Source organism: Dermacentor silvarum, chromosome 7, assembly GCF_013339745.2.
Source record: "Dermacentor silvarum isolate Dsil-2018 chromosome 7, BIME_Dsil_1.4, whole genome shotgun sequence".
NCBI lineage: Eukaryota > Metazoa > Arthropoda > Arachnida > Ixodida > Ixodidae > Dermacentor > Dermacentor silvarum.
The window spans coordinates 24,527,735-24,551,468 of record NC_051160.1 but is presented as its reverse complement, the minus strand read 5'-3'; the positions used below and the strand labels follow the sequence as shown (position 1 = coordinate 24,551,468).

Genomic DNA, 23,734 nt, shown 5'->3' with positions numbered 1-23,734 from the left:
TTAAAAATTTTCTGTCCAAGAAGAACAGGCCAAATCATGTGTACTCAATAACACCGATTTTCAGCACCTTAGGTTTCCTTGGCACAGCAGATGGTGTTCAACAAGAAAATTTGAGGTGTCGTTTACTAGAATGCGTTGCCGAATACCAAGGCTTAATTTCTATACCCATAGGTCTGGTTTGGCGCCTTCCCCTCAATGCTTTTATTGCAATGAACCCGAAACTATGGATCATTTCTTTATAGAGTGTCGTAGGTTCACCATGCATAGAAAACGACTTCTAGAAGGTCCCCTTCGCCAACTTGGATTGAACATTACGTTACCTATCATTCTATCTCTGGGGGCGTCGGCACTAGGACACTGTAATAGGAACGTATGTGACGCCATATTTAATTTTGTAATGGAAACAAAGAGACTGCCATGCTAATTTTTTTTAAGACAACAAAAATATTTGCTTCAAATTTTAAGATGCTATAGCATGAAAATTAATATTAACGATTATAATTCATTGATTATCTCATTCTTAAGTAATAAAATCCCATTTAGGTATCCTTCATTTTTCTTCCCACTGCCGCCCGATTCATGGCCAATCCCCCGTAGTGGGTTGTGCTATATCTACAGGCGCCAAACCAAACCAAACCAAGCTTGCTTCCATGTCGGCCAGTGCTGGCTACCCCTTGTAAATACACCTTGTAAATAGTGTCTCTACTGCGCGGGTTGCTTCTTCTGACGACGAAGCTTCGAAGCGGACGCCACCTCGAATCTGCCGCCATGCCGCCAGGTGATGACACATCGCCGCCAGCTACGCCTGCGATCACTATCCAAAGATGATCGCAGCTTTGTGGTGCTTTGCTCCTAGTTTTGCCGGTTTGTGAAGAACTTTGCAGTGATCGCGAAACCTCTCACAAACCTTCTTAAACAAGAAGCCCTTTTTACCTGGGGCCCTGCACAAACCGCAGCTTTCTCCCGAGTTAACCACCCCTCCTCACAACAACTTCCATTTTGGCCCACTTCGACCCTTCAGCCCAAACCGAAGTCCCCACTGACGCCAGTGGTTATGAAATAGGCACTTTCTTGGCCCAACGTCAACGGGGAGCGAACTGCGTCATCGCTTATGCCAGCTGGCTGCTGGCCGCATCGGAGCGACATTACTCAAATTACAGAACGTGAGTACCTCGCTCTTGTATGGGCATTTGCAAAATTTCGCCCTTATCTATTCGGCCGACGGTTCACTGTAGTTTCCGACCACCATGTCCTCTGTTGACGCGCCTTTTTGAAAGATCCTGCAACCTGACTCACACAATGGGCACTGTGCCTGCAAGAGTAGCCTACATGGTCGTATACATGACTGGGAGCCTGTACAAAGATGCGGATTGCGCACTGAATCCCTCGATTGCGTCTTTTCCGTGAACCAGTTGCTTAACATCGCTGGTGAACAGCGTCAGGATGCCTGCTTAAGAGAAATAGTCGAGTGCCTGGAACCCTCTCCCAGCGACATCCTCTGTGCGCATGTTCCCCCTGCAGGATGGTACCTTATGTCAGCGTAACATGTACCCTGATAATTCTGACCTTCTCCTAGTTATACGATTTCACCTGCGCTCCACAGTTCTTCGTGACCTTGACGACGCCCCAACCGCTGGCCACCTTGGTGTTACTCGCACACATGACCGTGTGCGCCGTCGCTTCTATTGGCCTGGCCTAGCCCGCTGAGTGCGGTGTTACGTCAGCGCCTACGAGCTCTGTCAACGCCAAACGACACCGTCTACGCTTCCTGCTAGTTAACTTCAACCTATCGACGTCCTACCTGAGCCCTTCTTCGTGTCTGTTTGGACCTCCTCGGACATCTTCTTAATCTGCTTCAGGGAACAAATGATTTGCCGTCGCTACTGATTACGCGACGCGCTACGCAACGACACGAGCGTTGGCGACCAGCTGTGCTACAGGCATGGCGGACTTTCTCCATCGTAATGTAATTTTAGTACACGGTGTCCCACGTCAATTGCTGACTGACCGAGGCCGTACCTTCCTGTCGAAAGTGATCGACGATATCCTGTGCTCCTGCTCTACGCAGCACAAGGTCACAACGTCCTGCCATCCCCAGACGAACGGGCTCACCGAGCACTTGAATCGGACCTTAACAGATATGCTTTCCAACTACGAGTCGGCTGACCATCGTCATTCGGAACCTTGCACTGCCATACGTGACGTTCGCATATAATTCGTCCCGCCACGATACTGCTGGATACTCCCCTTTTTACCTTTTGTTCGGGCGGGTAATCAACCTTACCGTTGGACACATTTCTTCCTGCCCCAGCAACTTTCACTAGCGAATATGCACGCGACGCCATTTCCCGGACTGATTACACGCGGCAGATAGCCCGTAGTAGACTTGCTGCTTCCCAAGACAATCAGGAGCGCCTTTACGACCAGCGACACCGCGACGAGCGTATTGCTCCGGGTGCCCTCGTGCTGTTTTGGTCCCCCTCCCGACGTGTGAACCTTTCTGAAAAGCTCCTTCGTCCCTACACGGGCCCATAGTGCGTCTTTCGACAAGTGACTGAGGTCACGTACGAGATTGTGTCCGCGAATCCGACTACATCTTCTGTTCCGTTGGCCAGCAACATCGTGGACTCCACTTCTCGAGACTCAAGCATTACCGCTGTTCCTTTGCTGTGGCTCCTTAGTGGCGCCGAGTCGGCGCTTCTGCCGCCGGGAGCACAGCTACATGCTCTAATAAGAAGTTGAGGTGGACACGTCGATATAGTGAGACCTACCCATAGGCGGGCTCTGGCTGGTCTGAGGACGACGACGTGCCTTGTTTGATGTCGGCTGTCATTCATGTTGGTCAGTGCTTGCTACCCCTTGCAAATACACCTTGTAAATAGTTTCTCTACTGCGCTTCCACGTAACAATATGTGCTTCGATTTATCATGCTAGTAATGTGCGCATCTTCGAATAATTCGGCTAAAGGACAAGAATTGTGCTTTCTGCCACAAGCGATTCTTTAAAAGTCCCAGAAATCATAAAAATACTCAGCCCAAATATATTCTGCTGTCACGAGAGGGTTCTTGTGTTGACTTCCACCAGCACCCATTTTGAGCCGCACTGGTGCATTAGAAGCAGTACTGCACCGGACTAGGCAGTGACTTTTCCAGGGTTGTCGCTAAGCCACGCGGCAGTGATGGCCGATAAAGTTTCGCCACATTACCCTTCTATGGATAGAAGCGCCATCAGGGTAAGTGAACATTGGGGAACCGCACCCGGCTTCGTAAACGGTTCGTGTAAGGTGCAGGTCTAGTAGTGAAGGTTTCTTGACGGACTGCAGCATGAGCACTGAGGTTTGGAACCTCATCATTGTAAGCCGGCTTCAGTCAGTCGATGGAGACACGGACGTTCGTCCGGTTGATTTGCAGGGTGAAAAGTTTGTCGTCCCGATGAATAACCCACTTGGGTCCGATGTAATATGGTTGGAAAGGCGCACGGACGGTGTCGTCGCGGAGAAAGCCACGCGTGCATGTTGCCAAGTCCTTAAAAACGAAGCGCCCAAGGAAGTCGTTGGCTTGGTGTGACTTGCTGTTGGCGACGAACGGAGGGAACCAATAGTGTGTCGGAGCTTGGCGACAAAGCTGGTAGGATCCTAATTGTTGGTGTCGGGTGTTGAATTGTGGAGAAATTCTACGGGAACACGAATGGGTATCCCGTAAGACAAGCTCCGCGAGCGTGGCTTGAATGTTCGGTTTGAAGGTGGCACAAGGACAAAGGGCGACGGGCGGGGGAGCCTCCAGCCAGGTTGAGTGAAGATAGGACATGATGGGTGCTTTGAGCTAGGGGTGCGAGTGCTCCATCCCGACGTGTGGGACGTACCCATATGTGGGTACAATGGTGGTAACTGGTGGTGCAATGGTGGTAACTGGTGGTGCGCAAATGCTCTAACCCAGTGTTCAGCCCTGGAAGCACGAAGAGTTGCGATTTAAACTGTCATCCTTGATGGGCTATTTTTGGGCCCCTCGTAAGATGAAAGCAACCTAAATAAAAGTGAGGAAAACCTGCACCACCAAAAGTATGGCATGTTTAAACCAATTAAACATAAATGAAAAGGGGTATATGAATCCAAAAAAGGCTTTTAGAAAAAAGCCAAATAAATAAAAAAGTATACGCGAGATATAGCCGAACCAATTGTCGAAACGTTATCGTGATCGACCGAAAGTTCGAGGCACCAAAGGTCAGCATCAGCGTGGTGGGATGCGCCTCGACTGTATTTATTGAGACATAGTTGACAAAAGCACTGGGTGAAAAAGACGGAATGACATTGAAAAGAGAAGGGCTTTAAGAAAAAAACAAAGGTCTCCAAGGCGGCCAGGCAAGCCACCAAGAACAGAGGCCAGGCAGGTGTGGACAGGTGGTTGTTGGCAGGTGACCAAAGACGTCCATGAATATGGGACGTCGGTGATGTGCTGGGAAATGGCTTGAAGCTGGGGTATAACTAAAGATTAGGCGACAGTTAAATCTAAACAGAAACACAAAACAATGTGATGTGCCAGAGAAAATAATGAGGAAACCTAAAAGCGTAGGTCAGGGGGGTGATAAGAATGATGATGGTGATGATGATGATGACAGGTATGAGGATGGAATCCAGACATTCCGCGAATAGTATCCCCGGAGCAATGCTCCACCTTAGTCAGCGTAACCAAGGACACTAAACAACAAAAGCTGGATAAAGAGATGAAAGAGAAAACAAAACAAATATGTGAGGGTGAGAAGGGACGCATGCATTATAAATTAAAATAATCAAGAAGAAGCTGGGTAGGTGGAAGAGGAAATGAGGCGATAAAGTCGAATTAACAGTGCTCTCTTCCGTTTGATAAGGAGAAGTGAAGTGCAGTGTGTAGGAGTGAGAGAGAAGTCACGGTATAATCCTTAAGTAAAGTAGCAACCTCGGAAGTTAAAGGGCAATGATTAAAGTAATGAAGTAGGTCGATACATGAATCACCGCAGGCACAGTTACTGTGATAAGAGAGGTGAAAGCGGAAAAAAATAGAAAGGAAGTCGGGCGTGACAGGTAAGAAGTTGAGCAAGAGGTTTACGGTGTGGGAAGAAGGCGGGTATCTTTAAGACATTTGGCACCCAGTGGTAAAGTGCCGTGTCCACGCTATCGCGCGACCAGTCAACATTCCACTGGGCGTACGAGGACACACGCATCCTATTTTTGATTGAGGCCTGTGAAGTAAGAATGAATCTGGAAATTCCAAGTGATGCGACGGAATTGGCGATGCTGTCAGCAAGTTCATTGCCGTCAACACCGCGATGGGCGGGCACGTGGAATAAGAGGATGGGACGGAATGACAGTACAGAAAGGAGGGGCTGTTTAATTTCGTGGACATAGGTGTTCGTGGTGGTCAAAGCGGATATGGCATGAAGAAGCGAGAGGCAGTCGGAATTTATATCAAGCGGGGTAACATGAGGTAATGTGCGGACATAAGTGAGGGCCTCTAATAACGCGATGACTTCAGTAGCGTAGGCGCTAGTTCCTCCAATGATCCTGTATCGACCCACTTTAATGATGCGGCCATGAGGGTGAAACAAAACGAAGGCAGAACCAGCGGAGAAAGAGATGTAGTAGCCATCTGTATACAGATGGTATACAGGCAAGGATGTTACTCGACCGACTTGATGGAGTTGGAGAAGTTGAAAAGGAAGGCGGAATTTAAGACTGGGGTGAATGAGCCAAGGGTTTAGAGGATACTGGGTGTCAAGGAGGTCGTATGTTGAAGGGCCATAGAAGGTAAGGATTTTAAGACTAAAAAGTGAAAACTGAGCATTTAGACGATCCAATTCAATAGTAAGGGGGAGAACATGAGCGAGAACCTGAAGGGAGGAAGTGCGGGTGGTGCGAAACGCGCCAGTCAAAGTTAATAGGACAGTGCGCTGGATAGAGTTTAAGTTTAAACTGCGAACTAGGAAAAGGTCGGCCACCAGACCGGTGAAGCATAAGCGATCGATAGATGGAAGAAGCACCTGATTGTAAATCAAACGGAGAACAGAAGAAGACAGGGTATAATGCATGCGTATGAATAAGAGGAGACGGGTGGAGAGAAGATCGGATTTGGTATGGAGGTAATGTAAGTGTTCGTTAAATGTAAGATTGGTATCGAAAATAGCGTCCAGAGTCCTAATACTAGTTTTTGATTGCAGGGAGATTCCGTTGACACGAACAATGGGTTGACGGGTGCGTGATGATGATGATGAAGAATGACTATTAGTAAAATAGGGAAAAAAATTATTTGTCGGTGCTGACAGTAATCTTACACCGACACGCCCAAGCAGAAATAAGAGCTAGAAATTGAGAAGCCTTGGCTTCAAGCTCTAATCGACTGGTGGCGGCAATGACTAGCACCGTGTCATCTGCATATGCTTGTGCGAAGACATCTTGAGGAAAGGGGATTTCAAGCAGGCCGTAAAGAACAAACAATATTCCACAATAGTGGGCTGACAGGGGAACATTGGGGGCTGCCCAATGTGGGAGTAGCAGATACCTCGCCAGCCTGCGAACGAAACGTGACTTGACGGTTTTAGAGGAATGAACGTAGAAGGTGGTAGAGGTTGTTGGGGCAGTTATGGGAACGGAGAAAATATAAAACAGTCGGGTGCCAAACGCTATCAAAAGCTCCTTTGAAATCCAAGGAAATGAGTAACGCGTGAAGTTTCTTGTCTTTAAACGAATCTAGAGTCTTGCGGAGGCGGTAGAGGGTGATTGGCGCACTTTTCCCATGTGTGAATGCAAACTGATTTTTGTGAAGCAGGTTGGAGGAATGTAAGAAAAAGTAAAGGCGGGAATTTAGTAAACGTTCTAAAATCTTGCCGAATAATGAATTCATTACGATAGCTCGATAAGACGAAGGAGAGTCGGGAGGGCGGTTGGGTTTCGCTATAAAAACAATACGTCCTTTACGCCAATGAGAGGCGAGGTAGGATAAATTGAGACACTGATTGAACAAGAAAACAAAAAAAGGCCGAATGATATTTGAATAGAGTTTTTAGCATGGGCAAAGTGACATCATCGAGGCCAGGTGAGGCATGTATATTTCCTGAATTAAGAGCATGTTCGATTTCGCCGACAGTTGACTGGATAGTGATAAGGAGTTTCGGTGATAATTCGAAGGCGTGTATGATACAGAGTCATCTGTTGCAGGGGAGTTCAGAGAAATCTGTGCCGTTATGAGGAACTTGGCGGAGTCGAGCACGCTTGACGTAAAACTGCCATCGGGAAGAGAAAGGAGTTCATTTGAGACGTGAAGTTTGTCAAGAGAAATTCTGAATGGAAGACCGAAAATATTGCGTTTGGAAAGGTCAGTACAAAGCGATTTCGAGGTAGAAGTTTTAGCGCGTTCAATATGGATTTTATAGGTAGCATAAGCGTCGTAATGCGGGTCCTTGAATGTCTGGCGAAGTAAAGGGCCTGAGGTTCTCTAGTAACGCTGGTGTAAAGCACGGGTTCTTTTACGTTCAATAGTAAGCTCAGGTGTCCACCAGGCGTTATTAGGGCACAGGTGAGGTTTAACCCAACGGGAGTGAGTATTAGAGAGCTTGTCAAACATTAGGTAAAACTTTGCGATGATGAGGTCAACGGCGTCGAAGGACGAAAGTGTCGCGGTCACCACCCTGTCAAACCAAGAGGACTGCACTAACGACTCCAAAAGCTTAGATGTGCCGAATTTGGTTAACCGTTTAATCTTTGGTGTTGTTTGCGCAAGAAAAGAGAACCTTGGTGAATTTATGATCGGAGAGCGTTTCGCAGTCCTCTACAGCCCAACTGCAACCACAGTTAATTCACGCCATTGCTTAAGCCATGAATTAACACATTGATTAACACAAAGTAATGAAAACTCGATCGAAAACCCGAATCTGATAGCGAACCTAGACAAAAGAGGGCGCCACAGCCTCACAATGTTTTAAAAAGAAAAATGATGATAGGTATACTAAAATGCTAGATAAAGAACATGTATAGTATACCTGATTAAATCAAGCAGACTAGGTGACAATTTGTCGCCGCCCCGTTTCAAAGGGGATGCCAATAAATCATCATCATCATCATCATCATGGAAAGATTCCGCTAGGGCGCGCTGAAAGACAGCCGTTCCCGCGTTCCGGCACGCTCTTTCCCGCCATGGGACGCCGTGCAGCAAGCACGCTTGGAGCGTCAGCGGGCGCTCGCCCGTGAAAGACAGCGCCGACGCACGGCTGATCAAGCGGTGTGCGCCCGAGAAGCTGAACTTGCTCGCCAGCGCAGGCAAACTAATCCCGCAATCTTGAAAAGAATAGCTAAACACAAGATAAACACAGGATAAAACAAGATAAACACAAGGTAAACACAAGAGAATCACCGGCGAATCACTTCTCTGCACTTCCACAGCTTTCACGTTGAGTGGAACTGCATTACCACCGAGTTTACCATTTTCTTTAAAGCACAAAATTCTTTTAGCTCCCGCTATCCGCGACCTTCAAGTGACCTTGAGCCAAAAGCCCACGCCGTTATCCAGGCACTCAAAGGAGAAGATTTGGGCACCACTGCGAGAACAAAACGAGATCATCCAGGCAACCAGTCAAAAGTTTAAAAAATGCCTTCTCTGTCCCCCAACCCTTAAAACAAGACCGCATTACATACGCTAGTTACTTCCCAAACAAGTTGAAAAAATATTGGTTGCAATTTCTTCCTAATGTTTGTTCACAATATCACTCAAGCTATAACTTCTAGTACGCTGAAGCTTTATTTGTGATTTCGAATAGCGACGTTCAAAGGGCAGCTAAGGGGAGCACCATTCACTTGATTGTCATCTTGTAGCAATTTCATGCTCACATTTACTCTCGCGTGCGGGAGAGCCAGTGTTTTTCTTTTTTTTTTTTTTATTGGTGACTTCGTGCTCTCTATTGAAGTTCGTTCTTCAATAGTGTACACAATATTTCTGCGCCAATGGCGTTCCGCTGCTGAGCGCGAGGTCGCGGGTTCGATTCCCGGAATCAACGGTCACATTTTGATGGGCGCGAAAAAAAAATGGCGCAGTATTACCGGAAAGGCGACGCATCAATTGCAATAGCAAATTAGTAGAGAGCTATACGGAGTAAGGATAGTAGTTTTATCAGCTGTATAAACTTGGACATGTAGCAGCACCAGCAACGCGCAGAAATGTTGTCGACGCCGTCGTCGTTTTGCCTGCGTTCGCACCGAACGCGCGCGGCGTTGGATGACTGTTGCCGGTGCCTCTGGCGGCGGCTCGGAGGTTTTCGACGAGATCAGAACGGGACACTCGACGAGCAGCGTCGGAAGTCCTTACCACCTTCTCGCCCCGCAACGTTTTTATATAAATACACATTTGGTGCCGCAGCTAAACCTCGCCTGCCCTCCCTCCCTCCTGTCCCCCCACGGCCTTTCGCACGACGCAAGAAGTCGCGTTTGCTCTTCGTGCGTTCGCTCCCCGTGAAAGCGCGCGTCCCTCGCGCGCTTTCACTCGCACATACAGCATGCATACGGCGCGCGGCGAAGATTTCATCACCGTTGGAGTTCATACGGAACCTCACGGCGACGGCGACGGCAATGACGATAGCAGAAATACGCTTGGAGTGTGCATACAATTCCTATCGCAATAAAACGATCGCGTACACAGATTTAGATTCACTATAACTCATATTCGGAAGGTCAAAACTACTTCGAGGGCCTCAACTACTGCATCTCTCATAGCTCCACTGTTTCTTTATGACGTTACCCTTCGTAAATGAAGTATCCCTTCGGTTGCGCACAACCGCACTGCATTTCGTACGAAGCTCTCGTTCTGAATTTTAAGGCCCGCTTATCGGGCATATTTGTTGATGTTATGATAAAGGTTGTATATAGATTCGTTGTTGAAACTGGGAGAAATGTTACCAGGTGCACCCAACAGAAAAGGAAGCAATTAGTTGTCGCATCTGCTCACTCAGTAAACAAAAGCGAAGCCGCAGTTTGAATTAGGTGCTTCCGGGCTGCTGAAAGACGACGTTCTGAGAGCATATGTTGTCAAGCTGTCATTGAATGCAGTTGACTGTGAAGTAGCATTCACTTATCTAATAATCAGGGAGCCTTACTCACCCAAATGACTGGCCTCAGTAATGTTGCAAATTCCTGAAAAACAGTGTACCCTAGTTAGAACAAAATTGACTGTACTGGAATTGAATTGAACTTCGTTATAAGAGTATTTTCTTAAACACTGAGAAGCTGTAAGGCAGCCACATTGTTAGGCTGTGTTCAATACATTAAAAGTAAGACAAGATATATGCTTGTATATGCCGATATTCTACTGATCGAGGTAGCCAAGATGGTCCATGAGGAATTACGCGCAAAGGCCCCTCTATCATCCCTATGTTTGTTCCCTCAGTGAAGGGGTTCATACCGCCTGACTTCCCTGACAGGAGGAGCACCGTTTCGGTGCTTACTAATTATTGATACGACCAGCGCAAAAAATAGACACGAAATACTAAAAGAGGCAACGAGGAAAAGCGCTGGCTTCCAACTGGTGTTTGTTACAAAGAAACATGAATCTATAGCCTCGCGTATGTGATCACAACCACACATATACTTGCGCAAGTAATCAAGACTGCCCCACATCAGCAAGAAAAAACCAACATAGCCTAAGGCGCCTCCCCCCGTGCAAATTACTCTAAGAGGGCAAATTCTTTATCCGTCAGCGCTGTGGAAGGTTCACAGATACAACTGCCTTTTGCAATAGCCGCAGCTTCAATTGTAATTCTTACTATAATACCAACTAGCCCGGTCTCACACCTTACTTACTAATTAGACAAGGAACCAGCGGAAAAGTAGACTTCGTACCTCGACGCCGCCACGACGTCAGAAGGTTGCAAGGTAGATGAAGCACTTTCCAGCCACCTTGTGGCTGAACAGTGCAGCTGAACAGTACACGGGCAGATCGTGCGATCCGCCCTCGTGGCCGCAACTGCCCGTTCGCTCGTGTCGTCTGCTCCTTTTTCTTCTGCCACCAACCCTCGGGCTCTCTTATTTCCGGCATCGTGCCGCCATGCGTAGCTGCCGTTGTCGTGTTTCACCACACATACCAAATTCGGCATGGAAAGGTACGAATGTATGCCTAACACGACTCATAGATCATAACATCAATAACATCACATGCTCCTCAGTTGCATCACGATTACTGATAATAAAATCACGTGTGGCGCATGCCCGCATATGTATATATAGCTATGAGCCAGGGACAAGAAATAAATGAATGAATAACGTGTGGCTAATACCGGGGCCGCACATTTCCGCTTCTCTCGTTTACCATCTGTACAGGGTGCAAGGGCGGTGAATATTTTTTTTTCTTTTGAAAGGAACTTACGCTTTCTTAAATGTTATGCTAATCTATTATGCTAATCCGCTTCCGCATGCAGAGCAGAACGTACGCAATTCTAGCCGTGCTGCGGCATATCTATGCTGTTCAATGAAGAGCATTCTTCCTCTGTGCTTAGCATAAGGAACACAACATTCGTCAGATCAGAACTTTTTAAAGCGAAGCTTTCGTTGCGAACTTTCCCGGACTTTCCTGACCAGTGACTGCTCTGTGCTACTGCCATCTTGCCGTATAGCTCACAGTTAAGTAATATAATTGAATTGCGTGCCTTATGGGCGGATCGAACTTTGGTCTCCAAGCACAGCAGCTCGATTGCGTAATCATTAGGCCACCATCGCAAGTATACGTTTATCGTGCTAACGCCAACGAGCTATTTGAGATGGTCGCCGTGTGCGTCGCATTGAGCAGTGCGAGTGCGCAAGAGCACATGCGCGAAATACGCGGCAATGAAATGAGCAAGTTTAACGCATTTGATTAACCGCTTCGCGAAAGCTTCCCTTCACATAGATTTGATGATGCGCATAATTTTTATGTTTCTTATATGAAATAAATGGCTCCTTTGTGCACGCTTTTTTTTTCAGTACATGTTCCCGCCCGTAACGTCTACTGGTGTGCGCACAGATGGTGTGTCCATTTTAATTTCGCGAGGATTTGCCGCATTGGTTATGACAATAAAAAAAAGTTACGCAATAGCTTCCAACTCTGCATTGTGAAGAAAGCGAAGCAACGGGGGGGTCTTTGCAAACCTATTGATCATCACTCGACGGGCGTAGCTGTCAGGCACGTCTGGCTCGTGGGTGTGCGCCGTTCCGATAGATCTGTTCTTCCGGCGCACGACTGAAACGCAGCTGTTCTGCACATTGTAACACCTTGTAGCGAATACGTATTATCGCTAGTAACTCGCTCACTCTGGTGGACCGTCACGAAACGTTCAGCTTCGACCATTTGTGCGCTATCGGTGCAGTACCGCCATTTATTGTGCGTACATAGTGCGCATATATTCAAGTGTGCGCCCATATACCCTTATTTTTGACACGTTGGCGAAAGGGTGGGCCTAAGTTTCCGTGCCAGTTGGGGTATATGTGTGTAGATACTGTGCGCCAAACCTACTATGACAGAAAGCCGCGCTACTCCCTTCATCATTGTTTAACGAGCAGTACTCACTCTTGCCGACGTACCGGGGCTGAAACCCTTTCTTTGAAGGTTAGCGATACAGCGCTGGCGGATAAGGAAAGTTTCTGTATTCTCGAGGAACTTCATACATCTAGAAGTGCCGGAAACAAGTACGGACCTGTTGCAGCAGCGCTCCAAGAACTTAGCCACCAATATTCATTACATTCCTTAATATGTCAGTCACTAATTTTTGCAGCCAACTACTGCACACGTCTTCAATCCACTATTATCAATGCAGCATAATTGGAGCACAGTGTGTTAGCGAAAACTCAGTTGCATTTGCGACAGCTGATCGCGCAGAAGCAAGGTACAAGCGGTAATGGTTTCGTATTCGCGCGTGGTCGCTGAGGGACGTAGGGCGCACCTGCCGAAAGCGCCAGCTCGTTTATCTAGAACAAACTGCTAAGCGAAGAGGGTGAATAGTTGTCCACTAATTTCCTATCGCAATCGATGCTTCGGTTTCGGGCGAAATTGCGCTTTTTTTTTCTTTTTTTGAGGCAACCAGTGCACCTATATTTGTCTGAAGAAGATATCTGTGCTGGCGCCGCACTACAACTCGTACTATTTGTTCTGCACCATCTGCGCATGAGTAAGGCACGTGGGTGTGAGCTTTCGCGCGGTGTCAAGCGTACGTATAGTTTGGCCTTAACTCTAGCCCGCATCAAAAAGCAGCGCCCTCAAACAAATTCTGTATCAGTTAGTGGAAGAGCTGGCCCTTTATTTGACACGTCTCGCCCGCGACAGTGCGGTGCCTTAGTGACAATAAGGGTGCCGATAAATGGCGGTTGATGCGTCATGGAAAGATTTTTCTCGCTAGCTCCTCTGGGGCGTGTCTGAGGGGGCAGCTTTTTGATGATGTTTCATTTTTACCGCACATTTTTATTAGCCGGGAAAAAATTCAGCAGCATGTTACACTCCTGTAACACGTGAAGGCTAAAGCCTCCTGCACACGTGGTAATGCATTATGTTTACAATCGGAGGGGCCAGACTTCATGCAAGACATAATGATCCGCTATTAAAGTAAACGTACGGTGCTGTAGGTCGACCTCCTCAACGACACATGCGAGCACCCAATGCACTACCTAAAGGCTATTTCGTTATTTCTTTCGTTTTCTCTTTCTTTCCACCCGCCGTGGTTGCTCAGTGGCTATGGTGTTGGGCTGCTGAGCACGAGGTCGCGGGATCGAATCCCGGCCACGGCGGCCGCATTTCGATGGAGGCGAAATGCGAAAACACCCGTCTACTTGGATTTAGGTGCACGTTAAAGAACCCCAGGTGGTACAAATTTCCGGAGTCCCCCACTACGGCGTGCATCATAATCAGATTGTGGTTTTGGCACGTAAAACCCCATAATTTTCTTTCTTTCTTTCCGTCTGTCTCTCTTTCATTCTTTGTTCTTTCTTTCGTTCCCTCGATCGTTGTTTCTTTCCTTCGTTTTTTCTTTCGTTTCTTCGTTCATATTCAGCCACTGCATGTTTGCTTCCTTACGGGGATATAAGCCATTCCCCGTGATGAGGTGTAACGGTGTATGCGTGATTCTTTTAAATGTATGCACTGTACACTTCACTTTCCTGAGGGTTTGTAGTCTTTCTATTATGAGAGGGATGATCCTTGCATTGTTTGCTTGATTAGTTGGTATGATCCATTGCTAATGATAGCATTTGTACCATTGGAGGGGACGACGCGGGTAGGAGCCATAGTTTTTGTACCATTGGACCGGACGACGTGTTTTTTCTGGGCATGAGCCATTTCAATGAGCCACTTAAGGCTTTCGTCTTTAAATACGAGCCAAATGCACCTGGCTGAAAACATGCCAGTTTTAAGTTTCTTTCAATTTTCTACAAACTTTTCATTGACAGTACGATATCCAAAGCAGTAATTAAAAAGTTTCCTACTTGGGAATAATTATTAAATTGGCATCACAAAAAAATTACAGAGAAGTTTCACTTCGTGAACGTGGTTTACGCGCAACCGTATAGGGGCGATTCCTATATAATTGCTATAGCAATGATATGGACACTCCATGCACATTTCTGCCGTCGTGGTCACCACGATGTTGTGTATAAAGTCCAAGGGCGATAACTTCGTCCCCGCGCGCCGTATGCTCTATGTGCGAATGAAAGCGTGTGATGGTGAGTCGAATCGTGCACAAGGGAGGAAATCGGGAAGGGCGCGCGGGAGGGGGGGGGGGGGGGGGGTTGCGCTTGTACTCTGGTAGCAACTGTGTAGTTTGCGCAGCGGCGCACGCCGTATCTTGAAAGCGATCTGCAGGTGCGACGACTTCAGGGTCGGTCGGTCGATTCCCTGTCGGCCTGCCGCCGCTTGCGTTGCTCCTCCCTCCTTCTCCCACGGCGCTCGGCAACTCGATCACGAGACGAATCGGGTACCTCCACAGCGCGCACACAAACCCGTAGCAACTGCCAGAGGAGGCCAACCCAGCGCGCCTCTCCTACCCACCTCTTCTGCGAAGCTTCGCCTCTTTTCTCCTTCCCTGCTTCGCTCAACTAGACTTTCCTCTAGGTGGCGTTGGTTTTCTCGCGAGCTCAGCGCGCTCCTTCGTACTTTCTCCGGTGCGTGATTTTCTTGTTCACCAACAGGTGCCTTCCTCCAACACTTCATTCCACCCGGTGAAAGTGGATATTGTCACGTAGTAGTGACGGTAAAGAAAACAGTCGTGACACTGTTTATGACGAAACAGGTTGTTTATTGGGCGAACCTGTGCCCACAAAAGCAAGCTACACTCAAAGCACAACGATAGCGGCGAACACAGTCAGCGATCGTCGAAAATTTGATCAGCGGCGAAACGCGTCGGCTTTTATACCTGAGTCATCGAAGGTTCTAGATTAATCCCTGATGCCCGCGTGTCTTCCAGAAAGTTCTAGAGAATTCGCCTCAGTCATGCAATCAGATAACAGAAGCGTCGGTGAAAACAGGCAATGGGAAGAAGCATCGATAACGTTCTAGAAACTTTCGATACGGGCGCGTCCTGCGCCGAGCGATAACGTTTAACATTTGTTAGCCGGTGGAAAGCGGCCACCGGTGAAAGATAAACATGGATACGTGTCAATACCCTCCCCTTAAAAAGCATCGTCCCGATGCTACAAACACGAAAGCGAAAACAAAACAATGCGTAATAAACAACAAACAAACAAAAAAAAACAATAACAAAGTAACGAAGTACCTAAGGTCGTCAGCGGGCGTAGAAAGGTTTAAGACGCACCACATGGATGACTTCAGGTCGTGCCCGGCGCCGCTGTGATTGCGAAATGCCGTCTGGCACGACCTCATAGTCCAGTGCGCCAATACGTCGGATTATCTTATATGGTCCGAAATAGCGACGCAACAGTTTCTCGCTAAGTCCTCGTCGGCGTATCGGAGTCCAGACCCAAACACGGTCGCCGGGCTGGTACTCGACGTAACGTCGTCGTAGATTGTAGTGTCGGCTGTCGGTCCTCTGCTGGTTCTTGATGCACATGCGGGCGAGCTGTCGACCTTCTTCGGCACGCTGCAAATAAGTGGCAACGTCAAGATTTTCTTCGTCAGCGACGTCTGGTAGCATGGCGTCAAGCGTCGTTGCCGGGTTCCTTCCGTAGACCAGGTTGAACGGTGCCATGTGCGTCGTTTCTTGCACGGCCGTGTTGTATGCGAAGGTCACGTACGGGAGGATGGCATCCCACGTCTTGTGTTCGACGTCGACGTACATTGCCAGCATGTCGGCGATTGTCTTATTTAGGCGCTCGGTGAGGCCATTCGTCTGCGGGTGGTAGGCGGTGGTGCGGCGATGCCTTGTCTGGCTGTACCTCAGGATGGCTTGAGTTAGCTCTGCCGTAAAGGCCGTGCCTCTGTCGGTGATGAGGACTTCTGGGGCACCGTGACGCAGGAGGATGTTCTCAACGAAGAATCGGCCTACCTCGGCGGCACTGCCTTTGGGCAAGGCTTTTGTTTCGGCGTAGCGGGTGAGGTAGTCCGTAGCGACGACGATCCATTTATTCCCGGACGTCGACGTCGGAAAAGGCCCCAGTAAGTCCATACCGATCTGATGGAACGGTCGGCGAGGTGGCTCGATTGGCTGTAGAAGTCCGGCTGGCCTTGTCGGCGGTGTTTTGCGTCGCTGACAGTCTCGGCATGTCCTTACGTAATGGGCGACGTCGGCAGAGAGGCGAGGCCAGTAGTATTTTTCTTGTATCCTCGCGAGAGTGCGTGAAAAACCGAGATGTCCAGCCGTTGGGTCGTCATGGAGAGCTTGCAGAACCTCTGGACGCAATGCTGAGGGTACCACGAGGAGGTAGTTGGCTCGGAGAGGCGAGAAGTTCTTCTTTAGGAGAATGTCGTTTTGCAAGAAAAACGACGCCAATCCTCGCCTGAACACCTTCGGCACAATGACGGTCTTGCCTTCCAGGTAGTCTACAAGGCTCCTTAGTTCTGGGTCGGCTCGCTGTTGTTCGGCGAATTCGTTGGCACTGATTGGTCCCAAGAAAGTACCGTCATCCTGGTCGTCCTGTGGCGGTGGTTCGACGGGGGCGCGAGACAAGCAGTCGGCGTCAGAGTGCTTTCGCCCGGACTTGTAAACGACGGTGATGTCGAATTCTTGAAGTCTCAGACTCCATCGTGCGAGGCGACCTGAAGGATCCTTCAAGTTAGCTAGCCAACACAAGGCGTGGTGGTCGCTCACAACTTTAAGGGGCCTGCCATAGAGGTAGGGGCGAAACTTTGATGTAGCCCAGATGATGGCGAGGCACTCCTTTTCTGTTGTGGAATAATTTGCTTCCGCCTTCGATAGCGACCGGCTAGCGTAACTTACAACCCTTTCTAGTCCGTCAGTCCTCTGCACAAGCACGGCGCCGAGTCCTACGCTGCTTGCGTCGGTGTGGACTTCGGTATCGGCATTTTCGTCGAAATGCGCAAGTATTGGCGGCGATTGCAGGCGTCGCTTCAGTTCTTCAAATGCTTCGACTTGCGGCGTCTCCCACTTGAACTCGACGTCGGCCTTCGTGAGATACGTCAGTGGCTCGGCGATCCGTGAAAAATTCTTGACGAAGCGCCTGTAATAGGCGCACAGTCCAAGAAATCTACGCACTGCCTTCTTGTCAGCGGGCGGAGGAAAGTTGGAGATGGCCGCAGTTTTCTGAGGGTCGGGGCGCACTCCTGACTTGTTGATGACGTGGCCCAAAAACAAAAGCTCCTCGTATGCGAAGTGGCACTTTTCTGGCTTCAACGTGAGTCCGGAGGTCTTGATTGCTTGAAGAACTGTTTCAAGGCGCCAGAGGTGTTCCTCGAAGCTTGAGGCAAACACAACGACGTCGTCCAAATAGTCGAGGCAAGTCTGCCACTTCAAGCCTGCCAGTACTGTATCCATGACACGTTGGAAAGTGGCAGGCGCCGAGCAAAGACCAAACGGCATGACCTTGAACTCGAACAGTCCGTCTGGTGTTATAAAGGCAGTCTTCTCCCGGTCCCTCTCGTCGACTTCGATTTGCCAGTAACCGGTTTTGAGGTCCATCGACGAAAAATACTTTGCGTTGTAGAGTCGATCCAAGGCGTCGTCAATCCGTGGGAGGGGGTATACGTCCTTCTTCGTGATCTTGTTGAGGCGACGATAATCGACGCAAAAACGTAGGGTTCCATCCTTCTTCTTCACTAACACCACGGGGGACGCCCACGGACTCTTGGACGGATGGATGATGTCGTCGCGTAGCATTTCGTCGACTTGTTGCCTTATGGCCTCGCGTTCGCGCGCCGAAACTCGGTACGGGCTCTGACGGATATGGCGGACATATTCGTCGGTTATAATGCGGTGCTTGGCGACAGGTGTTTGTCGAACTTTTGACGACGACGAGAAGCAGTCCTTGTATTGCAGGAGCAGAGCTTTTAGCTGTTCTTTCTTATGCCCGGGAAGGTTCTGGTTGACGTCGAAAGTTGGTTCAGATACTATAGTCGTCGTTGCAGGCGCACTGGAATCCGTGAAGGCGAAAGCACTGCTGGCTTGTACTATTTCGTCGATGTAGGCGACCGTGGTGCCTTTGTTAATGTGCTTGTATTCGGGGCTGAAGTTCGTGAGCATCACCCTTGCTTTCCCTGCACGTAGCTCAGCTATGCCTCTAGCGACGCAAATTTCACGGTCGAGCAGTAAGTGATGATTGCCCTCGATGACGCCCTCCATGTCTGCAAGCACTTCGGTACCGACGGAAATCATTACGCTGGAGCGAGGCGGAACGGTGACTTGTTCTTCAAGCACATTCAAGGCATGGTAACTTATGCTTGTATCCGGTGGTATCGCGTTGTTCGTTGAAAGCGTTATCGACTTGGATCTTAAGTCGATGACTGCACCGTATTGGTTTAGAAAGTCCATGCCTAGGATGACATCCCTGGAGCAGTGCTGCAGGATTACGAAGCTCGCCGGGTAAGTGCGGTTGTTTACCGTGACTCGGGCTGTGCAGATTCCAGCCGGCGTTATTAGGTGGCCTCCCGCTGTCCGGATATCGGGTCCTTGCCAAGCCGTCTTCACCTTCTTTAACTTGGCGGCGAACGCGCCACTGAAGACGGAATAGTCGGCGCCAGTGTCGACGAGAGCGGTGACGTTATGACCATCGACGAGGACGTCTAAGTCGGTAGACCGTCGTCTAGCATTACGGTTAAGTTGTGGCGTCGGATCACGGCTGCGTCGGCTTGCTCCGCTGCTGCTACGTCGCGTCGGCCGGTCTTCTTGCGGCGGCGAAGTGGTGTCAAGGCTGTTGCTAGGCGGCGTGCTGATATCTCGTCGTGATGATACGCGAATCGTCGTCGTCGGCGGCGGCGGAGGATCTTCGGCATTGCGTCGTACAGCAACCGCACCTCCATTGGTTGCTGCCTTTAGTTTCCCGGGTAAGGGCTCGCAGCGGCGAACACAGCACCTCCACCCAGCACCTCCACCAGATGTCACGTAGTAGTGACGGTAAAGAAAACAGTCGTGACACTGTTTATGACGAAACTGGTTGTTTATTGGGCGAACCTGTGCCCACAAAAGCAAGCTACACTCAAAGCACAACGATAGCGGCGAACACAGTCGGCGATCGTCGAAAATCTGATCAGCGGCGAAACGCGTCGGCTTTTATACCTGAGTCATCGAAGGTTCTAGATTAATCCCTGATGCCCGCGTGTCTTCCAGAAAGTTCTAGAGAATTCGCCTCAGTCATGCAATCAGATAACAGAAGCGTCGGTGAAAACAGGCAATGGGAAGAAGCATCGATAACGTTCTAGAAACTTCCGATACAGGCGCGTCCTGCGCCGAGCGATAACGTTTAACATTTGTTAGCCGGTGGAAAGCGGCCACCGGTGAAAGATAAACATGGATACGTGTCAATATACAGCGACGCTGTTGCCGACTTTAGACTAGCACGACCGACGTTAGACGACGTAAAACCAGCACCACCACCACAAGCGACGCACGTCACGCGCACACGCTCGCATGTGGAAGTGCAGCTTGCATGCTCATTCCTCTAGACCCTCCCCCAAGCGCAAGTGCCTTAGTGAACTAATTCAGTGTTTCTAGTAAACTGCGTCAGAGAATTCGTAAAGTACGACTTGCACAGAAGCTGCAAACATGATAGCTTCTAATTCTAATTCGAATATACGAGAAACATATTTCGGTTGGGCGGAAAATTAAAGACAAAGCCATTTTCCAGCTGGTGTTTTAGGTCTGTATAAGTTGCCGCGGCCGCCGCCAGGTGGAGGTTCTGTATTGTGACAGGTGGAGGTTCTGTATTGTGACCTAAATATTCGGAATTAGATGAGACATGTGTATGCTGCAGTAAAGATCCAGAGACCACTCAGCACATCCTAATGGAATGCGACGGGATCCACCCAGCGAGAACCGTAGGTAACGGGCAACTCCCAGAAGCGCTTGGGTTTAAAGTGGAAGGAAACATAAACAGATCAGCCGTAGAGATCAGCAAGAGACGATTAGAGTACTGGTGGAAAAAAAGTTGGGAAAAGATGGATGCGACCTGATCTCTTAAAATCATAGGCAGCGGTACAAGGTAAATTTTTGAAAAAGAAAAATAATGATAGGTATACAAAAATGCAAGATAAAGAACATGTATAGTATACCTGATTAAATCAAGCAGGCTAGGTGACTATTTGTCGCCGCCCCGTTTCAAAGGGGATGCCAATAAATCATCATCATCATCAAGTGTTTCCCAGAATGTCGGTTACGGTCGCAGAACACGCTGTGCTGCAGATGCAACGGGCAGAGCGTCCAGTATGCCTCAAAGACAGATACATTGTGTGCACACGTACGTCACGCTAGCACGCACGTGTGCGGAAGGGTAGCATACATCCTCATTCTCCTAGGCCTTCCGCCAAGCACACGTGCGTTATTCAAATAATCGAATTTAGTAAATTGCGTCAAAAATTTGTAAATTACCAATTACACACATGCTGGAGACATGAAAGCTTAGGATTACAATTCGAATATACGATATTGATGGCATCGTCACGTGACGTTATCGCCTCATGACGCAATCTGATGACGTCATCACGTAGAACGTGACGTCACGCGACGACTTCTACGTCAAGTGAGGATGTCACCTGATGACGTCATATGATGCCTTTTGGAGAAGCAGAACACTGTGCGCTTCCTGCATCTTTGGATGGTCTCCGGGATCGGCCCACATTTTTGTGTGAGCACCGCGCACGCGGACACGAAAAATCCCGACCAACTAGAGGCTAACAGTTTCGCTGTAAAGCACAATGCATGATAGCTGGGATACCCTATATACTGGCAGCTGGCGTGGCTGTTGTCAGGCAGGTACATGACATTTGTACGACTGTAGCGAAAGGAAATCTCCGTTTATCGCGATAATCGTATTGCTCGCTACAAGAAATACTGAATAGGAGGCAATAGCCTTGTGTTTTACTCACTTCTTGCCTTAACGATCTCCAATTCCTTGGCTATAATCACGACGACAACGTGCGTGATGGTCACTAAGGCAACCTTCATCCTATCCTGCCTTACCAGAATCAGCCCATGATGCATTTACAAGGGAGTTTTACGCCCGTAAGGAGAACGCATGGATCTGGAACAGCTGCTTGCGCGAAACAGCTTCGGCTAAGAAGAGGCCGGCAGTGTGTTATTCCTTCCGAGACAATGCAAACTTTGGCGTTTGTTTTGTTTTTATTTCATACACACCTTATAGCCTGCTCTACCGTTTTAAGAGTCTGCTGCCCATGACTCCAACACAACACCGTGCACGAGAACAAATGGCGATAGCTCATCGGAAAACAAGCAGATGCTATATTCCTTGTGCTTTCTCCGCTTTCAAACGAAGGAATGCGGCAAACTTTGAAGCCGTGCTCACCTGTTTGGGTGCGCAAGGACTTCGTACATCATAGCACAATGGTGAGATGATTATTCCCAGAAAAGAGGCGAAACGTTATGCCACTCACCGCAGTTCGAAACATTTGGCAACAATATCTGTAAGTAGGAAAGCTGCAACAATTTTTCACCTCCTCACAATGCGCCTTGACATTTTGAGGTTTTCCTGCATACACTCGTGTCTTGTAGCTCAGGCATTGATACATGGCAGTTCGGGTTCGCTGGTACACCAAGACGGTGGTAGCGCAAGTGAATTGGGAAGAAGCCACAATAGTCGAGACAGCACTAACTTGCAAGTACAGATTAGTGAGCAAGATATTTCGGATGCTGTATTTGTAATAGAACGTACAAATGGGGCAGTAAACGTTGTCATCGTGACCACCTTTCTGCGTACGTGCGCATGACGTACAACTTCGCGAAAGAGCGAAAAGGTTACCACAAATAATGCGAAAGTTTATGGCAGCTCAACATAGTTCGGAGTAGCTGTCGAGAATGTCTATTCATAGCAACGCCTCCACAATTCTTCTTTTTCCCCTCCGTGTGAGAAAGTCACAGTTAAAGGTATTTTCACAGGCAGTCTGGTCTGGTGGCTCATGAACAGACACCACTGTTGTGGTGTGGTGCCTTGTCATGACCATTGAAACAGCTGGGGAGCGCCAATAATCCGCGACGTTTTACGACTGTCGCCACTCTTGAAATGGTCAGCACGTTTCTTTATTTCTTTTTCTCACTACTTTAAAGTTCGCTCGGATTTGTTTGTTTCCTCACATGTTTTCTTATTGAGTAAACTGTCATTTCTAATTATGAAAGTGTACTGTTTTGTTTTATTGCGATAGCAATTGCACGGATGCTCGTGATGCATTCACGTGGTTGACACCGCTGCCCCCGCCATTGACGTGCTGTCTCGCGGACGGCGCGTGCGCCACTCACGCTCGAAGGTTCTAAATTGTCTCCAAAGATACGGTTTGCGTTTGGCTGCAAATAGGACAAACCAAAGGGAACGCATCGTCAAAGCCCCCATCACCTCGGTGGTGAAGATAGGGCAGGCTTCGGCCTTCCTCAGATAGCATAAGCGCTCTGCACATGCACACTATAAGCGCACTCGCGTGCCGGCTCAGCTGCTCTACGCATGTACTGTTGTGAGCGGAACGGCTGGTAAACGTCAAGGTAACGTTATCTACGTAGTAGAGAGTTTTTGTGCGTCCGGTATTCCGGCAAGCGCAGACGGTTTACCGGGTGAGCGGGGGCGTTCATTGAGGGGCTTTAGCGCGGCCGCGTTATTGGCGCCACCTGGTGGCGCAAAGCCCGACCTGACAAACACAGAGCCAAGAGTATTCCTCTTCACTGCTGATGCTTTTTTCGACCGTGGAGTGATCGTGTTAACTATTACGCCCCTGCCGAAAATTTGCGCCAGCAGTGAAGTAGAATAAACTTGGTTACTGTGGCTAACTTGGGTCAGGGGTATGTGACAGTGCGCATGTGCCACTAATGAGTTAACCTGTTTTATGTGAACTTGTATTGCTGGATATGTGTCATTGCTTATGTGCCGCACTTCAATGAACTTTCGACCCAACTTGGATGAATGGGGATGGAATGCTAGGTATGTTCCACACTTAAACGAACCTCTTTGATGTCACATTCGGGAGTCACTACGCATGTGACGGTGTTAACTTTAGTACCCACTCGGATCACTGGGCATCACTGGGCCAGTGGATATGGGCCACTACGTATGTGCCGATATTCGATAAACTTGTTTCACGCCTACATGGGCTCACTGGGTATGTGCAACGAGGTGCGGGTTGCTCTGCAATAACTTATTTTA

General features: G+C 48.7%; 1 protein-coding gene across 3 annotated transcripts in view; it reads right to left on the bottom strand.

Annotated features, from left to right (window-relative positions):
• Positions 1-21,631, bottom strand: part of LOC119459443 (uncharacterized) — a 307,019-nt gene extending 285,388 nt beyond the window's left edge. For 2 of the 3 annotated variants that reach the window (XM_049670370.1, XM_049670372.1), the window contains exons 1-2: positions 21,459-21,631; positions 10,115-10,147 (exon numbers count right to left, since the gene is read on the bottom strand). In XM_049670370.1, coding sequence (XP_049526327.1) covers positions 10,115-10,147; positions 21,459-21,573 — 148 coding nt within the window. In that variant the 5' untranslated portion in view covers positions 21,574-21,631. The remainder of the gene's footprint in view (positions 1-10,114; positions 10,148-21,458) is intronic. The other variant, XM_037721221.2, reaches the window with a different exon arrangement.
• Positions 21,632-23,734: the final 2,103 nt, after the last annotated feature.